The 20,382-nt window shown below is 46.3% G+C and overlaps 1 protein-coding gene across 6 annotated transcripts in view; it reads right to left on the bottom strand.

Annotated features, from left to right (window-relative positions):
* PITPNM2 (phosphatidylinositol transfer protein membrane associated 2) overlaps positions 1-20,382 on the bottom strand; it is a 77,058-nt gene that overhangs the window by 35,152 nt on the left and 21,524 nt on the right. For all 6 annotated transcript variants that reach the window (XM_081966628.1, XM_081966629.1, XM_081966624.1 and 3 more), the window contains exon 2: positions 2,229-2,401. In XM_081966628.1, coding sequence (XP_081822754.1) covers positions 2,229-2,306 — 78 coding nt within the window. In that variant the 5' untranslated portion in view covers positions 2,307-2,401. The remainder of the gene's footprint in view (positions 1-2,228; positions 2,402-20,382) is intronic.

Here is a 20,382-nt window from a genome sequence, read left to right as displayed (position 1 = left end):
GTCTCCTCCTTCTTCTCCTCATGCCCTAGATGCACTGATGACGTTACCTAGTTGGGTCATGAAATGTCTGCAAGCAAACCACCAAGCTCAGAGAGCACTAAGATTCCAGTCCTCTTCCTCCTCCACTCTGCAAAGCCCAGACCCTTCTAGCACTGTTGATGTTACCTAGTTGGGTCATGAAACGTCTGCGAAGCAAATCACCAAGCTGAGAGACCCACCAAGGTCTGCAGAATTATAATAATCCTCCTCTTCCTCCTCCCTTCAAACCTCATTCCCTACAAACACTGATGATATTACCTACTTAGGTCATGAAACGTCTGCAAGAAAACCAGCCAGCTCAGAGAGCACCGAGATCACCTCCTTGTTTGAGTCCTGAGCTACAAATATTTTCCTTTGTTCTAACAGGGTTTCCGTTATTACAAGCAATAAAATAAAGCTGTACATTTCTTACGTTCTCTGTTTCCTGACCCCGCCTGTCTCCAAGGCTTGGCCCTGGACAAATTGGGGCCGTTCAACGCCAGCTCCCTCTTTTCCCAAGTGGGCATTAGGGACCCACACAACAGGGAAAGCTTGCCGGGTCAAAGACAGAGATGCAAGCGAGGAGATTTCAAATGGCAAAACTCCCTTGATGGCAGTCCATGCTCTCTGCAGCCAGCAAAGCCTAATTTCCTTCAGCAAAGGCGGAAATCAGCCATGACAACAGAGAGAAAGTGAAATAAGCACCAGTGGTGGGATTCGCACCTATTCGGGAGAACCGATTGTTCCCGACTCTAGGGGGCGCTGCTCATCTCCGTTTCAAAGCCTAAGAGCCAGCGCTGTCCGAAGACGTCTCCGTGGTCATGTGGCCAGCATAACTCAACACCGAAGGCGCATGGAACGCTGTTCCCTTCCCACCAAAGGTGGTTCCTATTTTTCTACTTGCATTTTTTAAATGTGCTTTCGAACTGTTAGGTTGGCAGAAGCTGGGACGAGTCACGGGAGCTCACTCCATTATGCGGCGCTAGGGGATCGAACCGCCGACCTTTCTGATGGACAACTTAGCCACTGCGTCCCTCCAGAAAGAGAAATACACATGGGCAAAACCGAGAGGGAAACAAAATCGTTTTAAAAATAGGAGCTGGGATATATAAAGTAGAATTTTAAATGCCGAAGAAACCTGACTGGGCCAATCTCTCTCTCAGGGACAACGAGCATTGAAAAGACAGCTCTTGAATAAATGCATAGTTAAAATACTTCTTTTTCTTCTTCTTCTTTATAAGTCAGGTTTTGCAAGCCCGCTGTTCAATTTTTCATCGTTTGCGGGCTTTCACCTCCCCCGCCCTCCTCCTGCTTTCTGTTTTTTAATTTAAACATCTAATTTAAATTTGAAGAGGACGTAATCACAGCTCGTTTTTCAAAAGGGAAACCGTTTGGAGTGAAAAACCAAGCAGCTAAGATTGGCAGTGGGGGTGGGGGCGGGTTGGGACTGGCCATTTCTGTTCTGACCTAGGCTTCCTGAGACAGTAAAAAGCACACGCTTAGTCCCAAAAATCCTCTTTTTATTTCAAAGGCTGTGAATTATGTTTATTTGCGGCCCGTAATGAGTTGCAAATAGTTTGTAAAGAGTCCAACAGTAGTCTGCCAAGGTCTTTCGGCATAAAGCTGATAAGCACGTACCTTTATCTCCCTTGAAACACTGCCAAAGACTTAATTGGCAATTAGCTTGCAAGGCCACATGGAGCAAAGAGTCAAAACGGAGCTTTAGAATTTAAACCGACCAGCACGAACAAAGTTGCTTCCTGCAAAGGCTCATATGCCCTTGTTCCTCTTTTATAGATAGATAGATGGAAGATAGATGGAAGATAGATAGAAGGAAGGAAATAGATAGATAGATAGATAGATAGATAGATAGATAGATAGATAGATAGATAAATAGATAGAAGATAGATATAGAAAAATAGAAGACAGAGAGATAGAAGGAAGATAGATAGAAGGAAGGAAGGAAGGATGGAAGGAAGAAAGAAAGATAGATGGATGGAAGGAAGGAAGATAGAGAGTTAGAAGGAAGATGGAAGGAAGATAGAGATAGATAGACAGACAGACAGACAGACTACAATTGTTTTATCACATGAGCAATAAATCAGATTCCCTGCACCTTAACCTGGGCTCCCGATTCTTTCCATCTGACAATTATTCTTATTCTTGTCTTTCTAGGAAAGCAACCAACCCCAAGAGACAAAGGCACCAACCTGGATCATGTACAGCTGGGCGATCCGATATTCGTCGATGCTCATGGGCAGAGGAATCCGATATTCTTTTATGAGCATTTTGAAATCCGGCAGCCTTCGGATCCGGTCGGGAAGGCAAGCCAGGAAACCTTTTTACTGGAGGCCGCTTAAGCCACAAGGAAGGCGGACATTTCCTGCAATCCAAGCGGAGGGAGAGAGAGAAAGAGAGAGATTGATTGGTGGAAAAGTTTGCTTGGGGGTGGGTGGGTGGGTTCCTGCCTGGAGCAAAGACCAAATCCGTCTTTCTTTTCCTTCCATCAAAATTTCCTGTCCCCTAAACTGGACCCAAGCCTGAGAAAAAAAAAAACCCACAGATTTAATCTGTGAATTAATTTAATTCGGAATTAATGCATCTTTAAAAAGGGGATGCTCTCCAAACTCCCTATAACACTGATGACATTACCTAGTTGGGTCATGAAATGTCTGCAAAAAAACCAGCCCGGTTCAGAGAGCACCAAGGACCCCCACAGTCATCCTCCTCCTTCTCCTCTTTCTGCAAACCCCTCTTCCTTCTAGCACAGATGATGTTCCCTAGTTAGGTCACGAAACGTCTGCCAAAAAAAAAAAAAAAAAACCCAGCCCAGTTCAGAAACATTTTTTATTTTTATTTTTGCAAAGCGAGAAGCGTTTTGCAATCAATTCCCTCGGCCTTTGCAAGGTCTGCAAAAGCCTCGTATTTTCACCCCAGCAAATCCTGCCCTTTTTACTCCAGCCAGACACTCAAGCAGAATGTGATTTGAGTACTGCAAGTCAAGAGGGATTTTTGACATCTCCAGCGGGGTGAGGCGGGCCTGAATATCCTTTATGGACGGCAAGCTGGCTTATATATTCCTGAGATTCGTTTCTCTTCCGCACTCCCTACACATTGCATTTCCCCCTTCTCTTTCCGGCTGACTGGCAGATTAAACTGTGATTTTTACAATGAGACTCTCAATCGGTCTTCCTCAGCCCATTCTCGGCTACCTGGCGGCCTCCTGGAGGAGGAGCCCGAAAAAAATTGCAGGTAGCTAACGAGGAGCTATTAAATCTTGCTACAGGTCACAGCTTAGTCAAATATTTCCTCACAGCAGCAAAGCATAAAAGAAGATAGAAAGACAAACATCCCACTTAGCTGTTACCAGATCGTATTTCCTTCACCAATGTTAATGGGAGAGGGAGGAGACCTATTAAAATTTAGCCTTTCTGACATAAGAGAATCTTATCGGGGTTTAAATGAGAGGTGGTCTGGGAGCTGGGTGCTTTTCTTCCAGACGTTTCATGACCCAACTAGGGAACATTATCAGTGCTAGAAGGGAGTGAGGTTTGCAGAGACGATGAAGAGGAGGAGGAAGAGGTGGAGGAGGAGGACTGTGGGGTCCTTGGTAAGGTTTGTGGGGAAGAAGAGAAAGAAGAGGAGGAGGACTGTGGGGTTTTTAGTGCTCTCGGAGCTTGGTGGTTTTCTTACAGACGTTTCATGACCCAACTAGGTAACATCATCAGGAAGGGAATGGAACTTTTGGAAATGAGGAGGAGGGGGAGGAGGAGGAGGGAAGAGGACAACTGTAGGATTCTTGGTGCTCTCTGAGCTTGGTGGTTTTCTTGCCGATATTTCATTAACTAAGTAGCTTGAACACTGATCATATTACCTAGTCAGGTAATGAAACGTCTGCAAGAAAATAGGATAGAATAGAATAACAGAGTTGGAAGGGACCTTGGAGGTCTTCTAGTCCAACCCCTTGATCAGGCAGGAAACCCTATACCGTTTCAGACAGATGGCTATCCAACATCTTCTTAAAGACTTCCAGTGTTGGGGCATTCACAACTTCTGGAGGCAACTTCTGTTCCACAGATTAATTGTTCTAACTGTCAGGAGATTCCTCCTCAGTTCTAAGTTGCTTCTCTCCTTGATTAGTTTCCACCCATTGCTTCTTGTTCTGCCTTCAGGTGCTTTGGAGAGAATAGCTTGGCTCCCTCTTCTTTGGGGCAACCCCTGAGATATCGGAAGACTGCTATCGTGTCTCCCCTAGTCCTTCTTTCTATTAAACTGGACATCCCCAGTTCCTGCAACCGTTCTTCCTATGTTTTAGCCTCCAGTCCCCTCATCATCTCGGTTGCTCTTCTCTGCACTCTTTCCAGAGTCTCCACAACTTTTTTACATCGTGTCGACCAAAACTGCATTTGACTTTGACTTTCTCCTGCCCTTCAGATGGCAAATGTGTTGCTCCTCTCCCAATCTAATTTTGGACCCTTCGCCGAAGTGCAAAAGAATCGCAGAGCCTCGTGTGCCCCAAAGGAGTTTTTTAACAACTTCCTCCGTTTTCAGTTTAAAAACCCATTTCTACGCTTCAATTCTTCCCCCCCGTTGGTCGTCTTCCAATCCCAATTCTCCTTCCTCCTGTGATTTCCCCCCCCACACACACACACACTCCCTGCCTCCGGCTCCTCTACTATGGAGTCTAAAAATACCTGGCTAAAAATATACACTAACAACAGAGAAAGAGAGAAGGGAAAAAGGTAGAGAGAGAGAGAGAGCAAGAGCTGAAAATAGCTTTTAAAAGGGTGGGAAGGAGGAGGTCCACCCGAAATAAAACACCGCAGAATCTCAAAAGGAGCATCCCAGAGGAGATAATCTGGAGGGCTGGTTCACCCAACTATCACCTCTGGCTCCAAAGGATGGGGATAAAAGAATCAGTTCTCGGAAGATTCAATTGGTTTAAAATATAACAACCCAGCTGCTAAAAGAAACAGAGGGGGGGGATCACTTCTTGGAAAAAGGTTATAAACCAGGGCCTGGGATGGCAAATATGCCCTGAGGATTTGTAGACAAAAAAATGAATCATTCTTGAAATGAAAGGAAAATATAAGGATTTTTTTTCGTAGTTCTGGTCCTTTCCAGCTAGAGTCACTCCTCTGATAGTTGTTGAGGGTTTTTTTTGTTCTTATTCTGACCCAGTCTTCCCAAGCGCAAGGCAAGAAGCAATCTTGAATTAAGGAGAAACTTCCTAACGGTGAGGACAATTAACCAGCGGAACAGCTTGCCACCAGAGGTTATGAGTGCTTCCTCACTGGAGATTTTTAAGAAAATTCAACTAATTTCGTTGTATTTATTTTGTACAATGACAATAAAGATTATACTAAGAAAAGATGAGCCACCTGTCTGAAATGGTACAGGGTTCTCTGCTTGAGCAGGGGGCTGGACTAGAAGACCTCAAAGGTCCCTTCCAGCTCTAATCTGTTTGCTTGATATGGAGTCATTCCTCTGAGGGTTGTTGGGTTTTTTCCCCCCCACTAGGACAATATTTTAGGAGATGCCAAAGAAGATGGGAAATATTCGCCCATCCGCTTTGCCCCTGGAGGGTTAAAATGCTACTTGAAAGCAATCAGAGGCGTAAAAACCACACACAAGCATTTTCCAGGAAAACAGCGTGAATAAATCTAGCATTAAAAGTTAAGGAGCAGCAATATTATTATTTCATGCTGTGCCGACTGATCTGAAGGACCATTAAGGAACAAAATGAACCAACCTGCCGAAAGCTTTAATACAATTAAAATAAATAAATAACAAACCCTACATGACTAACATTTTCAGAATCCAATTCACACTCAGTGGAGAATCAATTCCCTTTTCCTGCAATTCATCTTCATAACCAGGTCTATCTTTGATACCCTGTTTCCCCAAAAATAAGACCTCCCCGGATAATAAGCCCAATGGGGGGCTTTTGAGCGCATGCACTAAAATAAGCCATCCCCGAAAATATTGAAACACAGCAGCAGCCAGGAGGTGACCACGCTCGCCGCCTCCTGCACCTCAAAAATAATAAGACCTCCCTGAAAATAAGACCCTGTCTAATTTTTGGGAAAACACGGAAGGTAGGTAGGTAGGTAGGTAGGTAGGTAGGCAGGCAGGCAGGCAGGCAGGCAGGCAGGCAGGCAGACAGATACGATAGATATATAGATGATTGATTGATAGATAGATAGATAGATAGATAGATAGGTAGGTAGGTAGGTAGGTAGGTAGGTAGGTAGGTAGGTAGGTAGGTAGGTAGATAGATAGATAGATAGATAGATAGATAGATAGATAGATAGATAGATAGATAGATAGATAGACAGAGAGAGAGAGAGAGAGGGAGATTGACAGATAGTTAAATAGATATAGATAGATGCGATAGATGCGATAGATAGATAGATAGATAGATAGAGAGAGAGAGAGAGAGAGAGAGAGAGAGATGATAGATGGATGCATGGATGGATGCATGGATGGATGGGTAGATAATAGATAGGTAGGTAGGTAGGTCGGTAGGTAGATTTATTTATTTTTAGGGAAACATGGTAGCTCGAAGGCTTTCACAACACAAACAAGTTATCTACCAACAGTGTTACCTGTAAAGATTTCACAGGGACTAGAAACTTGAAAAAGAATCCTTTAATTATATTGCGGTGTGTTTGTTTTTGGCTGTGGTCGGTATGTTTTTGGATTGCCTGGCGTGCAGTCCTTCAAACCTGATTTATCTGCCTTAGCCTAAATGACGGCCAGGAAGAAAAGACTGCCGTTATGAAATCCCGGAGGGTAATGAAGTCTCCCATAATTTAATCGCTGATTTGAGGCAAGGCCCCGGATTTTGCTGCAGAGGTCTAAATGTTTAATATCTGCGCTTCCACGCGGCTGACATTAACAGATTTGCAGCGTCCCATTGTTCTCCAGGCAATGGAGCTTCGCATCCATCCTTGAATTTAATTGTTCAGAAATTTTTTCTTTTTTTAAAAAAAATATTTTTATTAAACTGTGATTTTTTTTAAAGACCAAAAAAAAAGTTCCTACCTCCATTGTACATCCATTGTAAATGTCCTTCTCTCCCCTTATTTCACTTTCTAATTTGTCTCTACATATGATACCATATTATGCACAGTCCTTAATCTACAATCCTTCATTGCGTTTCTGCATGTTTGTTCATTTCCACCGATCCGTTGCTAATTCCAAACTCCTGTGTCTTCTTCATTTAGTCCAATGTTTCTCAACCTTGGCAATTTGAAGAGGTCTGGACTTCAACTCCCAGAATTCCCCAGCCAGCTGGCTGGGGAATTCTGGGAGTTGAAGTCCAGACCTCTTCAAATTGCCAAGGTTGAGAAACACTGATTTAGTCTTTCTTTAAGCTTTACACCTCTCTTCCAACCCTTCGTCCCACTCGTTCCATATCATATAACCCTGATGGAGAACCTATCACACGCCCAATGGCCGCAGAGACACAGAGCATGCCTTCATTAGCTGCTCTTCTGGTTTAAAAAACAGACCATTTTTCAAGCCCTTGGGGGGCTGTTTTCAGCCCAAAAAAAGGCTTGAAAATGGCTGAAATAGCCCCAAAAAACAGGCATGCGCACATCGGCCAGCTGGTCTTTGCGCATGCATGAGCTGGCACTCCAGCAGTCGCAAATTCATGCAAGGTTTGGATGCTCAGCGCCGAAAAGTTGCGCCATCGCTGCCATATAATATTCGTTCAGAAATTATTAGGTGGGGCAGAAAGGGGGCATCTCACCGAAGCCTAAGCCTCCCTCCCCCCCTCCCAAAAAATGCTCCAACCATTAGCCTTGGGACTTCCGGAATCCTGAACATTTCTCTCTCTCTCTCTCTCTTTCTCTCTCTCTCTCTCTCTCTCTCTCTCACACACACACACACACACACACACACACACACACACACCGGTCCTGAAAACGGCTGCAAACTGCCAGATGCAACCCAGCTACTAATAACTTCTAAATAATGGATGGGCTGCCAAGATGCTTTCAGATGGCAAAAGCACAGTGGAAGCCCTCAGGGAAATAACGACGACGACAACAACAACAACGCAAAAGCTCTGCTCATCATCGCCCAGATGCAAAGAAGGGAGGCTTGGAAATTTGAGAGAACCACTTTGGTCTAGGGGTTAAAGCACCAGGCTGGAAACCAGGAGGCCGGGAGTTCTAGTCTCGCCTTAGTCATGGGAGCCAACTGGGTGACTTTGGGCCAATCACCAGGACACAATGAGTTCTAGTTCTGCCTTAGGCAAGGGAGCCAAGGTTGAAAAACACTGTTACAGGCAATACTCCCGGCAGAGGACACCTATTCTCCAAGTAGCTTCTTTACAAGACGGAACGGTTACAGTCCACAGGGATCCACAGAGATCTGCAGATTCCCACACAAAAATGAGCCAAAGGAACCCACACACACACTCTCACACCCTTTGGCAGTGAACAGCAGTCTGGACAAACCTGGGAGTCACCAAGGAAGAAAATGACCATCAGATCATTAGTATTCCTTATATTATTATTATCACACTCTGATGCTAAGGAGTTAGGCGTTCTACTCCACCTCCCCTCCTGAAAAGCACTCTTTTCCAACTGCCACTTGGGCATGGCCGTGGCCAGCGCATGGCTCATCCAGCCTGCGGGCAGGGAGTTTAGACATTCTACTCCCCTACCCCGCCTGAAAGGGAGAACAGGGAATAACATAGGAGAGGCTTCTGTGGGGCAAGCCTGAGGGAGAGAAGGGGAGAGGAGAGGATCAATGGGGAAGCCTCAGGGAGAGAAGGGGAGAGGAGAGATTAAATGGGCCAGTCTGAGGGAGAGAAGGGGATAGGAGAGATTCAATGGGCCAGTCTGAGGGAGAAAAGGGGATAGGAGAGATTCAATGAGGCCAGCCTGAGGGAGAAAAGGGGATAGTCGAGGCTGAATGACTACTCATTAACGTTCAAGCTTTAACTTATCAAGCCCGATCACGGGTATCTAACTGAGTAGTTTATTTATATATATACGTGTGTGTGTATTTTGCTTTCTCCGGATTCCTTCTCTGCTTACACTCAGGAAATGCCTCAACTTCCCTTCGATAATTCAGGACGTGTGGCCTGGAAGGGGATACTCTTCCGTCCAGCTTCTTGCAATATCCTCAGTCCCACCTTTTCCTTCCTTCCTTCGACGAAAGCAGGAAGCTGCAGTTTTGCTTCCAATGTATTTAACTGCCCAATTCCACAAACATCCTCCAAATGCCTTTTGTTATAGGCAGGAATGAAGAAAAATCTGTAGGGTTCTTGAGAGGAGATATACAACCTCTCCAAAAAAACCGTGCCCACGCTATTATTATTATTAATAATATTGACTGTACCTTTAAATTCCACTCTGTTCTTCCTCTGGTGGAAGCTCAGAAGCGCCAACAAAATAATAGCAATTTAAAAAAAATAAACATCCCATTTGCGCAGAGGTGACCCTGAATGCTGGTTAAGGCAACCAAACCGGGAAATGCTGGATTAACCACAACCGATTAATTTGAGTCACTCTGATTCACCGCAAGACACGGTGCCCTTAGTTATATTGCAAGGACGTTCTTGCAAAAACATCCTGCAAACTTTGCATATATATATATACAGTAAAGGTAAAGGTTCCCCTTGCACATCTGTGCTAGTCGTTCCCGACTCTAGGGGGCGGTGCTCGTCTCCGTTTCAAAGCCGAAGAGCCAGCGCTGTCCGAAGACGTCTCCGTGGTCATGTGGCCGGCATGGCTCAATGCTGAAGGCGCATGGAACGCTGTTCCTTTCCCACCAAAGGCGGTTCCTATTTTTCTACTTGCATTTTTTACGTGCTTTCGAACTGCTAGGTTGGCAGAAGCTGGGACGAGCCACGGGAGCTCACTCTGTTATGTGGCACTAGGGATTCGAACCGCCAACCTTTCTGATTGACAAGCTCTGCGTCTTTAGCCACCGAGCCACCCATCCCATGTCTGTTTTCTCCCATGCTCTCCCTTCTAACCCTACCACCTCTCTCCCAGAGTTGTTTTTTTTTTTATGGTTTATAACGCAAATATTTTCGGGAACTGGGGATTACCGACACTCTCTTGGCACAGGCATTCCAGCCTCCAGCCTGAGAAGGACGCCAAGTTCTCGTTCTGTTTGCATTCCCGGGAGATTCTGCCAACATTGAAATCAATTATCTAAAGTTACGTCAGACTTATCTGGCTAAAGAGCCCGGTGCTCAATAAACAGCTGCCTGATTAAACATGGGGACAGAAGCAGAGGGATTAGAGGCTCCCAGCTACGGTTCTCTCGTATAAAATGTGGCATCTCAAGTTGGGAAGGAATTTCATTTATTGGGGGGAAAAACCCACAGATAGGCCTGGGCTTACAACAATACAATACAATAGCAGAGCTGGAAGGGACTTTGGAGGTCTTCTAGTCCAACCCCCTGCCTAGGCAGGAAACCCTATACCGTTTCAGACAAATGGATATCCAACATCTTAAAAACACATTTTTTTTATATTGTGGTGAGCAGAACTGGATAGGATAGAAAACAGGGTGCAGTGGAGTGGAATAAAATAGAATTAGAATAGAATATAAAGAACATAATATAGTATATAGTATATAGAATATAGAATATAGAATAGAATATGGAATAGAATAGGATAGAAAAGAATAACAGAGTTGGAAGGGACCTTGTAGGTCCTCTAGTCCAACCCCCTGCCTAGGCAGGAAACCCTATACCGTTTCAGACAAATGGCTATCCAACATCTTCTTAAAGACTTCCAGTGTTGGGGCATTCACAACTTCTGGAGGCAACTTCTGTTCCTCTGATTAATTGTTCTAACTGTCAGGAAGTTTCTCCTCAGTTCTAAGTTGCTTCTCTCCTTGATTAGTTTCCACCCATTGCTTCTTGTCCTGCCCTCTGGTGCCTTGGAGAATAGTTTGACTCCCTCTTCTTTGGGGCAACCCCTGAGAAGAGGGAGTCAAACAGTTCGTTTAGTGGCTCTTTCGTCCCTCTGATTTTGTAGCTCCCAGCATTTTCTTTTCTGTAGGAAATGGGTCCAAATGACTCTTTTGAGTGTTTTAAGGTTGCAGACCCCCTGATCTGGGGATTCGACCTAGAAATTCCAACTTTGGCAGCTTCCGAAGCTCTCCTTGGTCCTGAAGTTGCATCTGAGTTGCGTCTTTTCGAGCTTCACGCCTTGTTCCCAACCGGCTTTTCTCCAATTCTCGGTTTGCTGAAGTAAGAAAGCAACCGGCTGCTTGGTAGGGCAAAGAACCGGAGCCTGGATCGGCTGGGGAATTCTGGGAGTTGAAGTCAGCCACAGAACTCTGGGAGTTGAAGTCCACACCTCTTCCAGCGGCCCGTGGTTGAGAAGGCCCCTTTGCAAATCTGAGCCACCTTTGCAGTGGAAGCTGGAAGGACTTCAACGCACATCCACAACAGTTGCACAAACATTCACCAAGGGACAGGCTCCGGAGAGCTGCCGTTGGCTGCCAAGATGGCTGATTCCCCTGGCAGAAATCTCAACATGTTTGGGTGGCCAGCACATCCGTTCCAAAATTCAGGGCTTGCCCCAACGTTTTGTGAGATGTGCCCTGGTTGGGGAGGGGGAGTGAGGAGCAGGGAATGATGAGAAGCGTTGTGACCGAGGCTTCCCAAGTGCATGAAGCAAACTCCTTGTCCTGACAAAAAAACCCTTTTTATTCATTGACTGTGAATTCTGCTCATTCACATCCAGCAAAGTCTTTCGAGGGAGGATTTACAGTCACAGACCTTATCTGGCTTGGAGAGCTGCCAGGCTGATATCTGCAAAACTTGGCAAGGAGTCTTGGAGAGTCACGAACCAATTAAGCAAACTAATGGTCTCCTGCAAACTCCACTCCCCTGTCGCTCCTCTTTTATTCCCTCTGGGAGGGGCCATTCATCGTCCACCTGTGGCCTTACTCCCAAGTCGACCCCTGTTCTTTAGCTGTTCCCTTCGTCTGCGTATGCGCCCACTGGGAACAGGCTCCAGCTGTTCTTCTGCCCCATTGCTGTCTGACTATGAAGGCAGCTGGTAACTGGCATACAGCCCTGGTCCCCTCTCTGCCTCCGACACAGAGCCCTCATCCGAGCCTTCCCCAGACTCCAGGACTGGCCCAGATTCCTCCCCAACCTCCCCACTGTCCGAATCTGCTGCCAGCTCCGCTGGCCCCTGGCGGGCCATAAGAAGAAAGGTTTGATGTCAACTGCCAATCATTAATCTGAATTATGCAATGGGGGAAGGCCTCCGGAGGGACAAGACATGCTCCCCAATATTTTTTCAGCAGTGGGTGGGGAGGGAGTGTTTAATAAGGAGCTCTTCTTTGCTTTTGCTGATTGATGGATGATTAAACCAGTGTTTCAGGGTTGCCATCTCAACCAGCTGAATTCTGGGCGTTGCACGAGATTAAAAACACAGCATCTAACCTTAATCCCAGCTGAGCTCCTTTAAATAAAAATTAATCACTGACCTACTACGCACTTTGTGATGGGGATTTTCCTCCCCCATTTAATTAGCAGCACCGAAACGGGATTGAGCGAGTAAGAAAAGAGGAATTTTTTCCCGAAGAGGTTTAAAATGCAGCCCTTGTCTTACAACTATCAATTGAGAAGCCATTTGAAGTTACAAATAGGACTTTCTGCGGGTCCTCACACTTATGACTATTACAGCATCTCCCCGTCATGGGATAAAAATTCAGGCACTTGGCCACTGGTATGTACTTATGGCGGTTTCAGAATCCCTGGGGGGGGGGGTGTCACACTACCACCATTTGCGACCTTCCCAACCGGCTTCCAACAAGCAAAGTCAATGGGGGAAACCGGATTTGCTTAACAACCGGACTCACTTAACGGCTGAAGTGATTGGCTTAAAAACCGTGGCAGAAAAAGGTCTTAAAATCAGACAGGCCTCAGAATACTACCGGATATGGAACAGTTTTTTTATGAATGGCTAGATGTAAAAACAACAAAGTTATTTTACAGGTGGGAGGAGGGTGGATGGGCTATCCTGCGCCTAATGGCCAAATGGATTAAGAGCGTATAAAGGCAGGTATCTCTTTAATGGCATTTATACTCTGACGATGTTAGCAGAGGCTAACGAAAGCTAAGTGAGCAATATATTTTAAAGTTCCAGAGATCCCAATGTCTGTTTCTTATATATGATGATGATGATGAAGAAGATGAAGATGAAGATGAAGAAGAGGAGGAGGAGGAGGAGGAGGGGGAGGAGCAATGGAAATCCCCATCCCAATTGCGGCCGTAAATTGAGGACTACCTGCAGTTTGAAATAACTGGCCTCTTGCTTGGGAGTCTTGCTTGCTTCTGGTTGAATGAATAGGGCAGCCCCCCAAAAAAGCTGCGGGAAGGATTAAAATGAAGGAATGACGGCAAGAAAAGGATCATGCGTGGCCTCGAGCACGCTACCTGTATGTCCGTCTCCGGGTTGATCTTCCAAGGAACTAAGAACCTTAAATCACATCCGAGAGGAAGGGAGGAAGGGTGTGTGTGTGGTATCAAAGCAAGGACTATTTTCGGCTGACGTCCCCAGTTCAAGATCTGACCTACTTTTTTTTCCTACCAATTAAAAGCTGAGATTTTTCAGGAGGGCCGAACGGAGATTTATATGCCATAAGGAGGAAGAGAGGCCACATTTTCCCTGAGATTTTGGAAGCTTTTTCTTTAAAAAAAAATATCATCTCTGCGAGGACCTTTTGGAGTTGGCTTGTGTGTGTGTTGTTGTTGTTTTAACAAAAGTTTTTCTCACTTTTCTTCTTTTGTTTTCGTTTTGCTTGGTTTTTTCCCCCCCTTTCTTTCCACTTCTAACTTAGAAATGTTGCAAGGGAGAAAGAGGTGGTGGAAGGATTTATTTTTCCCTCTATTTATGGGTGTCCGTTTTAAAGTTCTAATGTAATTTGCCTTTCATTGCTAATTATTGCAGTTCAAGGAGAAAGTGGATGGATGGATGGATGGATGAAAGGAAGGAAGGAAGGAAGGAGAGATAGGTTGCGAAAAAAGTAAGGGAAATGAGAGGGAGGGAGGGAGGGAGGAGGGAAGGAAGGAAAAAGATGGATGTAAGGGAGAGAGAGAGAGAGTGGAAGGAAGGAAGGAGAGATAGGTTGGAAAAAAGAAGGAAGGAAAATGAGAGGGAGGAAGGAAAGATATAGATATAAGGGAGGGAGAGTGGATGGAAGGAAGGAAGGATAGGTTGGAAAAAAGAAGGAAGGAAAATGAGAGGGAGGAAAGAAAGATATAGATATAATGGAGGGAGAGTGGATGGAAGGAAGGAAGGATAGGTTGGAAAAAAGAAGGAAGGGAAATGAGAGGGAGGGAGGGAGGATGGAAAGAAGGAAGGAAGGAAGGAAAGAAGGAAGGAAGGAAAAAAAGAAAGAAAGAAAACTATGTCCATCCAGAGCTGTTTTCGAAATGGGAAAATTTAGAAAAGGAAAGAAGGAAAGGAGACAAAGGAAGGGAGGAAAAAGATGAATGGAAGAGGGGGAGAGAGAGAGAGAGAATGGAAGGACTGGAGTAGGAAAGAAGGGAAGAGAGAGAAGAAATGTTCAACTACATTTAAGGCTCATTTCGCAACTCGCGGCAGTGGCGGTGGCTGGGAAGGTAGCCAAATTTGACCACTGCTCAACCCAAACCTCTCTGGCAATTCCTACACCCCCTCCTCCGCCAGACGGACTCATGTGGGCTCAGGTGAGGCTTTCCTTGCTTGGCATCCAGATCCCTGAACCCCTGCCTGTCGCTTTGGCAACGGCGGGCTCTAAAAAGGGGGGATGCCACCACTTGGGCAGTCATGACTCAGTCCCCACCCTCCCAAAAACCACCACCCCCTCCAAGAAGCTGTAGCTGCCCTGCAAACGTTGCGCTGACGATGCTCCATCCCTGGAGAGGACGAGCCGGGAAGCCGAGATCTGTTGAGGCTGAACTTCAATCAACATCTGTCGGGGTCACTGTCGGCCTCCCCCTTTTTACTCACCACGCCGTCCCCATGGCAACACCAAACCGAGAGGCAGCAGGCATAAAAATAGCCCCGGTGCACCAAAAATAACTAGCATGTGTCACAGGCAAAAGATCCATTTTGGGCGGCCAGAGAGGTATTTTTACCGTCTCTTTCGTATTGCCAAGGCCCGAGTGGAGATCTGTGAAACCCCGCCGGGCAGTTGTTGGGTCACACTAGGGAAGGAAGAGAAATGGAGCCCGGTTCTCCCTCCCAGGGCTTTCCTCCGAAGGCTGGCAAGGTCAGGAAGGTGACCGGGGGTTCGAGGTTTCATTGGAGGGCCCCCGGAGCCCCCCCGAAAGAGAGGCAAGGTTGCCGGCGGGCACGGGATGCTTTGGCCAAGCAAGAGAAACCCTCTTGGGCCTTGTTTTGACTTGGCCAACGCTCTTTTCAAGCACTGTTGGGTTTCCCCCGCATCCTCCTTTTTCTAAGTACAGATATTCCTCAATTAACACTTATCGTTTATGACGGTTCGAAGTTAGGACCTCTAGCAGCCCACCCCTGCCTGTCCCGTCGCACCTCGCCTGGAGAAAGACCCCCAACATGGAGAAGGAAGGAAACCTTTTGAGCGTTTCCCCAGGCACGATACAGTGGCAAGGAGAAGCACAAAGGAGAGAAACTTCCTTCCTATCATTCTTACTGATGGCTGTATTTTATGGCACCCTCTTGACATTTCAAGCATCTCACCAAGCTTTGCCTTTTTTAAAAAAAACAATGATCTGAAGCGGGAGTGTCCAGTGGCGTGGCCAAAAAAAAAATGCTAACCTGATGCATCAGACCTCTGCATGGTTCTTACGGGCCGTGCACCCTCCCGATACCCCTAATCCAGGGGTGAAATCCAGCAGGTTCTGACAGGTTCTGGAGAGCCGGTAGTGGGAATTTTGAGTAGTTTGGAGAACCAGTAGCAGGAATTTTGAGTAGTTCAGAGTACTGGTAGCGGGAATTTTGAGTAGTTCAGAGAACTAGTAGCAGGAATTTTGAGTACTTCGGAGAACCGATAGCGGGAATGTTGAGTATTTCAGAGAACTGATAGAGGGAATTTTGAGGAGTTCGGAGAACCGGTAGCGGGAATTTTGAGTAGTTCAGAGAACTGGTAGAAGGAATTTTGAGTAGTTCAGAGAACTGGTAGCGGGAATTTTGAGTACTTTGGAGAAACAGTAGCGGAAATTTTGAGTAGTTCAGAGAACTGGTAGAGGGAATTTTGAAGAGTTCGGAGAACCGGCAAATGCCACCTCTGGCTGGCCCCAGAGTGGGGAGGGAGTGGAAATTTTGCAGTATCCTTCCCCTGCCATGCCCACCAAGGCACATCGCGCCCACCAAGCCACGCCCACCGAACCGGCAGTCAAAAAATTTGAATTTCACCAACTGCTGCTATCTTGTACTTGTTTGACAAACTAATAAATACAAATACATCAAACCGTAGCTTAAATCTCCATCTTCCTTCCATCGTTTGGCTGCAAAACAGAGATGGTTAGCTCTGCAGACCTGGACACCCTGGACTTTCTCCCCAACAGATCCTAGCACGTACCTCAAATGATCCACGCTGGTTGAGACCTTCTTGGGAAGGGAGAGAGAGAGAATCCAGGAGGTCTCTCACTGTCAACAAGCAAGCTTTGTCACCTTGAAGGAAGGTTAACAGCTCCAGAAGACGTCTTAGGACCAAGGAAGAAGCGTTGTTTTCAGTGGGACCTCTACGGCCGGTGCCACCGTCAAAACGAGAGTGCCGGCCGAAGCTCGGAGCCACCGTCTTTTCCAAGGCACCCCTTCTTTGCACAAAACAGATCCCACCGCCTGGCGCAAACAGATTCCGACTCACCCGTAATATAAACAGCCCGGCTGGAGAGGAATCGCCTTTGCCATATTTAGCGATCGCAATTGTTCCGATCACAAATATAACCCTAAGACAATTTGACGATGCGCCGGGAGGCAAGTCTATTTATTTTTTAACCCCCGTCGCCTGGACGGTGGGAAGGTTTCCTTAAAGTTCAAGAGAGGTTGTGGAGAGACAGACACACGCCAGGGATGTTCCTACAACTTTGTAGGTCTTCTGCTTTTCCCGTGCTTGGAAAAGACAGCGGCAAACTATTTCTTGCGTTATTTTAAAATGTGCCCCCCCTACACACACACACACACAAAAAAAGAGTGCAAAGATATTTTTTCAAGTGTCTGTTAGCAACTTTTGATGGTTAAGAAGGCTCCATCTGTTCTCGGATATATTTATTTAGCTCAAGCAACAAGTCGTTTTAAGCTGTTTAAAGACGCAAGAAATCCATGGGTGGGTGGGTATTTCTGGTTCCCATTATGCTGTCAGGTAGCCAGGATCTAACCTCTCCTCCCAGCGATGTCTCTTTCAAGGTGCACTATTCACTTGTTTTAATCCTTCCTTTATTAGTTTGGCTTTTTTTACAAATAATTCGAGGTAATCGTGTCTCCTCCTTCCCTTTAGCTCATAACAACCACCCTGTGAGGTGGGTTGGGTTGGGAGGGAAGGACTGGCCCAAAGTCACTTAGCCGTTGGGCCTAAAATGGGACTAGAACTCACCGTCTCCTAGCGATTGGCTGAAAGACACCCAGCTGGCTTTCAAACCTAAGGGCGAGGACTAGAACTCACTGTCTCCTAGTGATTGGCCCAAAGTCACCCAGCTGGCTACCATGCCTAAGGCAGGACTAGAACTCACCATCTCCTGGTGATTGTCCTAAAGTCACCCACCTGGCTTTCATGCCCAAGGTGAAACTAGAACTCATCATCGCCTGGTGATTGGCCCCAAATCACCCAGCTGGCTTTCAAACCTAAGGGCGAGGACTAGAACTCACTGTCTCCTAGTGATTGGCCCAAAGTCACCCAGCTGGCTTCCATGCCCAAGGCGGAACTAGAACTCACCATCTCCTGGTGATTGTCCTAAAGTCACCCACCCGGCTTCCACCTGGAACTCACCGATAAGCGAATCACTACAGATGTTACAGATGATTGTTGAGTGAATTTGGCTTCCCCATTAAGTCTCCATGTCAGAAGGTCACAACAATGGGATCCCATGACACCCGGGGCACTGCAACCGTCATAAACCTGAGCCAGTCTCCAAGAGTCTGAAGGTTGATCATGCGACCACGGGGATGCTGGAGTGAGGAGCGGTCCTCAGTGCCTTGTAACTGCAAACAGTCACTAAAGAAGCTGTTGTAATGTTCAAACGCTTTAGGGTGGTTTTTTTGGGGGGGGCAGCCTTTAGCGTTCAAATGCTAGTTGTATTTTTTTATAAGATGCTCCTTCGGTGGGATTTAAGATATGCAGAAGGGGGTGGGGGGGAAGCTGCCCATCCTTCCACCTGCGGGACAGAATGGAAACCATACAAGGTTCTTTTTCCGAAATGGGGAGGGCCTGTTCCTGGGGTTGTCTGCTTTGTATCCTGGGAAAAAGTGAAGACAGCCTGTTTAGTTTACTGAAAAGCCGGGAGGGGAGATCATTTCTTAAAATTAACCGATGGCCCGTTGACTTGTCACCCTGTGAATGGAAGGCTATTAGTTTATAATTGGCTGGAAAGAGGGCCGGCTGCTATTGTCAACATAAAATAATTACCGAAGGAATATAATCCAGACCTTTCCGCTTTTCTTTTAAAAAGAGATTTGTTCTCCTTCGCTTTATCTGCTTTTTTTATATATAAAAGGGTTTTTTTTATTCTCTTTGACACCATTGTAAGTATACATTCATATAGTGGTTATCCTTCTTGTCATTCTTATACATTTGTTATTCCATTTAACAGGTTATAGTATACAGTTTGGGTTGCTTTATTTACCATCCCTTCCTCCTTTTGTAGCACCACCTTCTTTTCCCTTTCTTTTCTCCTTCTCTCCTTCCTTCCTCCTCTCCTTCCCCTTCCTACCCTCCTCTCCTTTCCCTTTCCTTTTTCCCTCCCTTCCTACCCTCCTCTCCTTTCCCTTTCCTTTTTCCCTTGCCTCTCCCCTACTCCTACTCTTCCCCTTCCTTCTCTTCATCTGTTAAGGGTGCAGAAAAATATATATATTCTGGTGAAAAAGGCTGTGAGTTATTCTGGTTTATCTGGTCATTTCCAGTCCGAGAGAAAGCCTGCCAATGGAAACCAGAACAACAGAGCTGGAAGGGGCCTTGGAGGTCTTCTAGTCCAACCCCCTGCTCAGGCAGTTCTATCATTTCAGACAAATGGGTTATCCAATCTCTTCAACATCAGGGAGAGGGAAGGAACTGCCCTGGACAGGTTCCAGAGTTTGCAAACAAAGCAGGGCAAACTTTTCTCTGGGCACCGATCCAGAAGTGCATGGCAACCTTTAATGCAGGGAAAAAAATCTATTTTGCTGGCACTGCCAACCCCAGGGTGAGCAAAGCAGAGCTGCCAGGAGGAGATCTACAAAACCTGGCAAGGAGAGTCAGGAACCAATGAAGCGAACTAATGGTCTCCTGCAAACTCCACTCCCCTTTCGCTCCTCTTTTATTCCCTCTGGGAGGGGCCATTCACCCTCCACCTGTGGCCTTACTCCCAAGTCGACCCCTGTTCTTTAGCTGTTCCTTTCGTCTGGCAGCTCTGCGCATGTGCACACTGGGAACAGGCTCCAGCTGTTCTTCTGCTTCATTTATTTCTGACTCTGAAGGCAGCTGATAACTGTCAGACGGCCCTGGCTCCCTCTCTGCCTCCGACACAGAGCCCTCATCAGAGCCTTCCCCAGACTCCAGGACTGGCCCAGGTTCCTCCCCAACCCTCCTCACTGTCCGAATCTGCTGCCAGCTCTGCTTGATGCAGGCGTGCCACAACACAGCCCTGGTCAGAAGCAGAGGAGAAAATCACCTTTACAGTGTCCAAATTTTATACCAACATCAAGGTTATTGCAATGATGACTGTAAACATTGGCCTGAGCTAAGTTTAAGTTCACGGTTGTTTTGCCTCGTTGATAATTTAAATTTTAGCTTAACGGATCCTGGGCCCTGTTTTGTTGAGAAGGAGGGAGGGATTGTTTTATAAACAGAGTTTTTATTCTTTCCTTGTTTGAGGACAAAAAGGAGGGTTTTTAAAAACAGGAACGGAGGCAGGAGGGAGAGCATTTATTAAAACGACCAGAAGTTGCACGGAAGGTTGGTTTTTATCCTCTGTAAATAATTACAGTAGTCCTCAACTTATTTCCAATTCCAAAATTTCCATTGCCAAGCGAGACATTTCGGAAGCAACTTTTGCCCCGTTTTACGACCTTTCTTGCCACCGCTGCTAAGCAAATCATTGCTGTTGCTAAATTAGTAACATGGGCCCGGCTTCCCCAGTCGCTTTGTGCCCCAGGAGGTCGCGAAAGGGGATCCCCGAGACATTGCAACCGTCATAAGTACATGCCAGGA

Source organism: Natrix helvetica (genome assembly GCF_964273705.1).
Source record: "Natrix helvetica genome assembly, chromosome: 14".
NCBI lineage: Eukaryota > Metazoa > Chordata > Lepidosauria > Squamata > Natricidae > Natrix > Natrix helvetica.
This window is presented reverse-complemented; position numbering and strand designations above follow the sequence as displayed.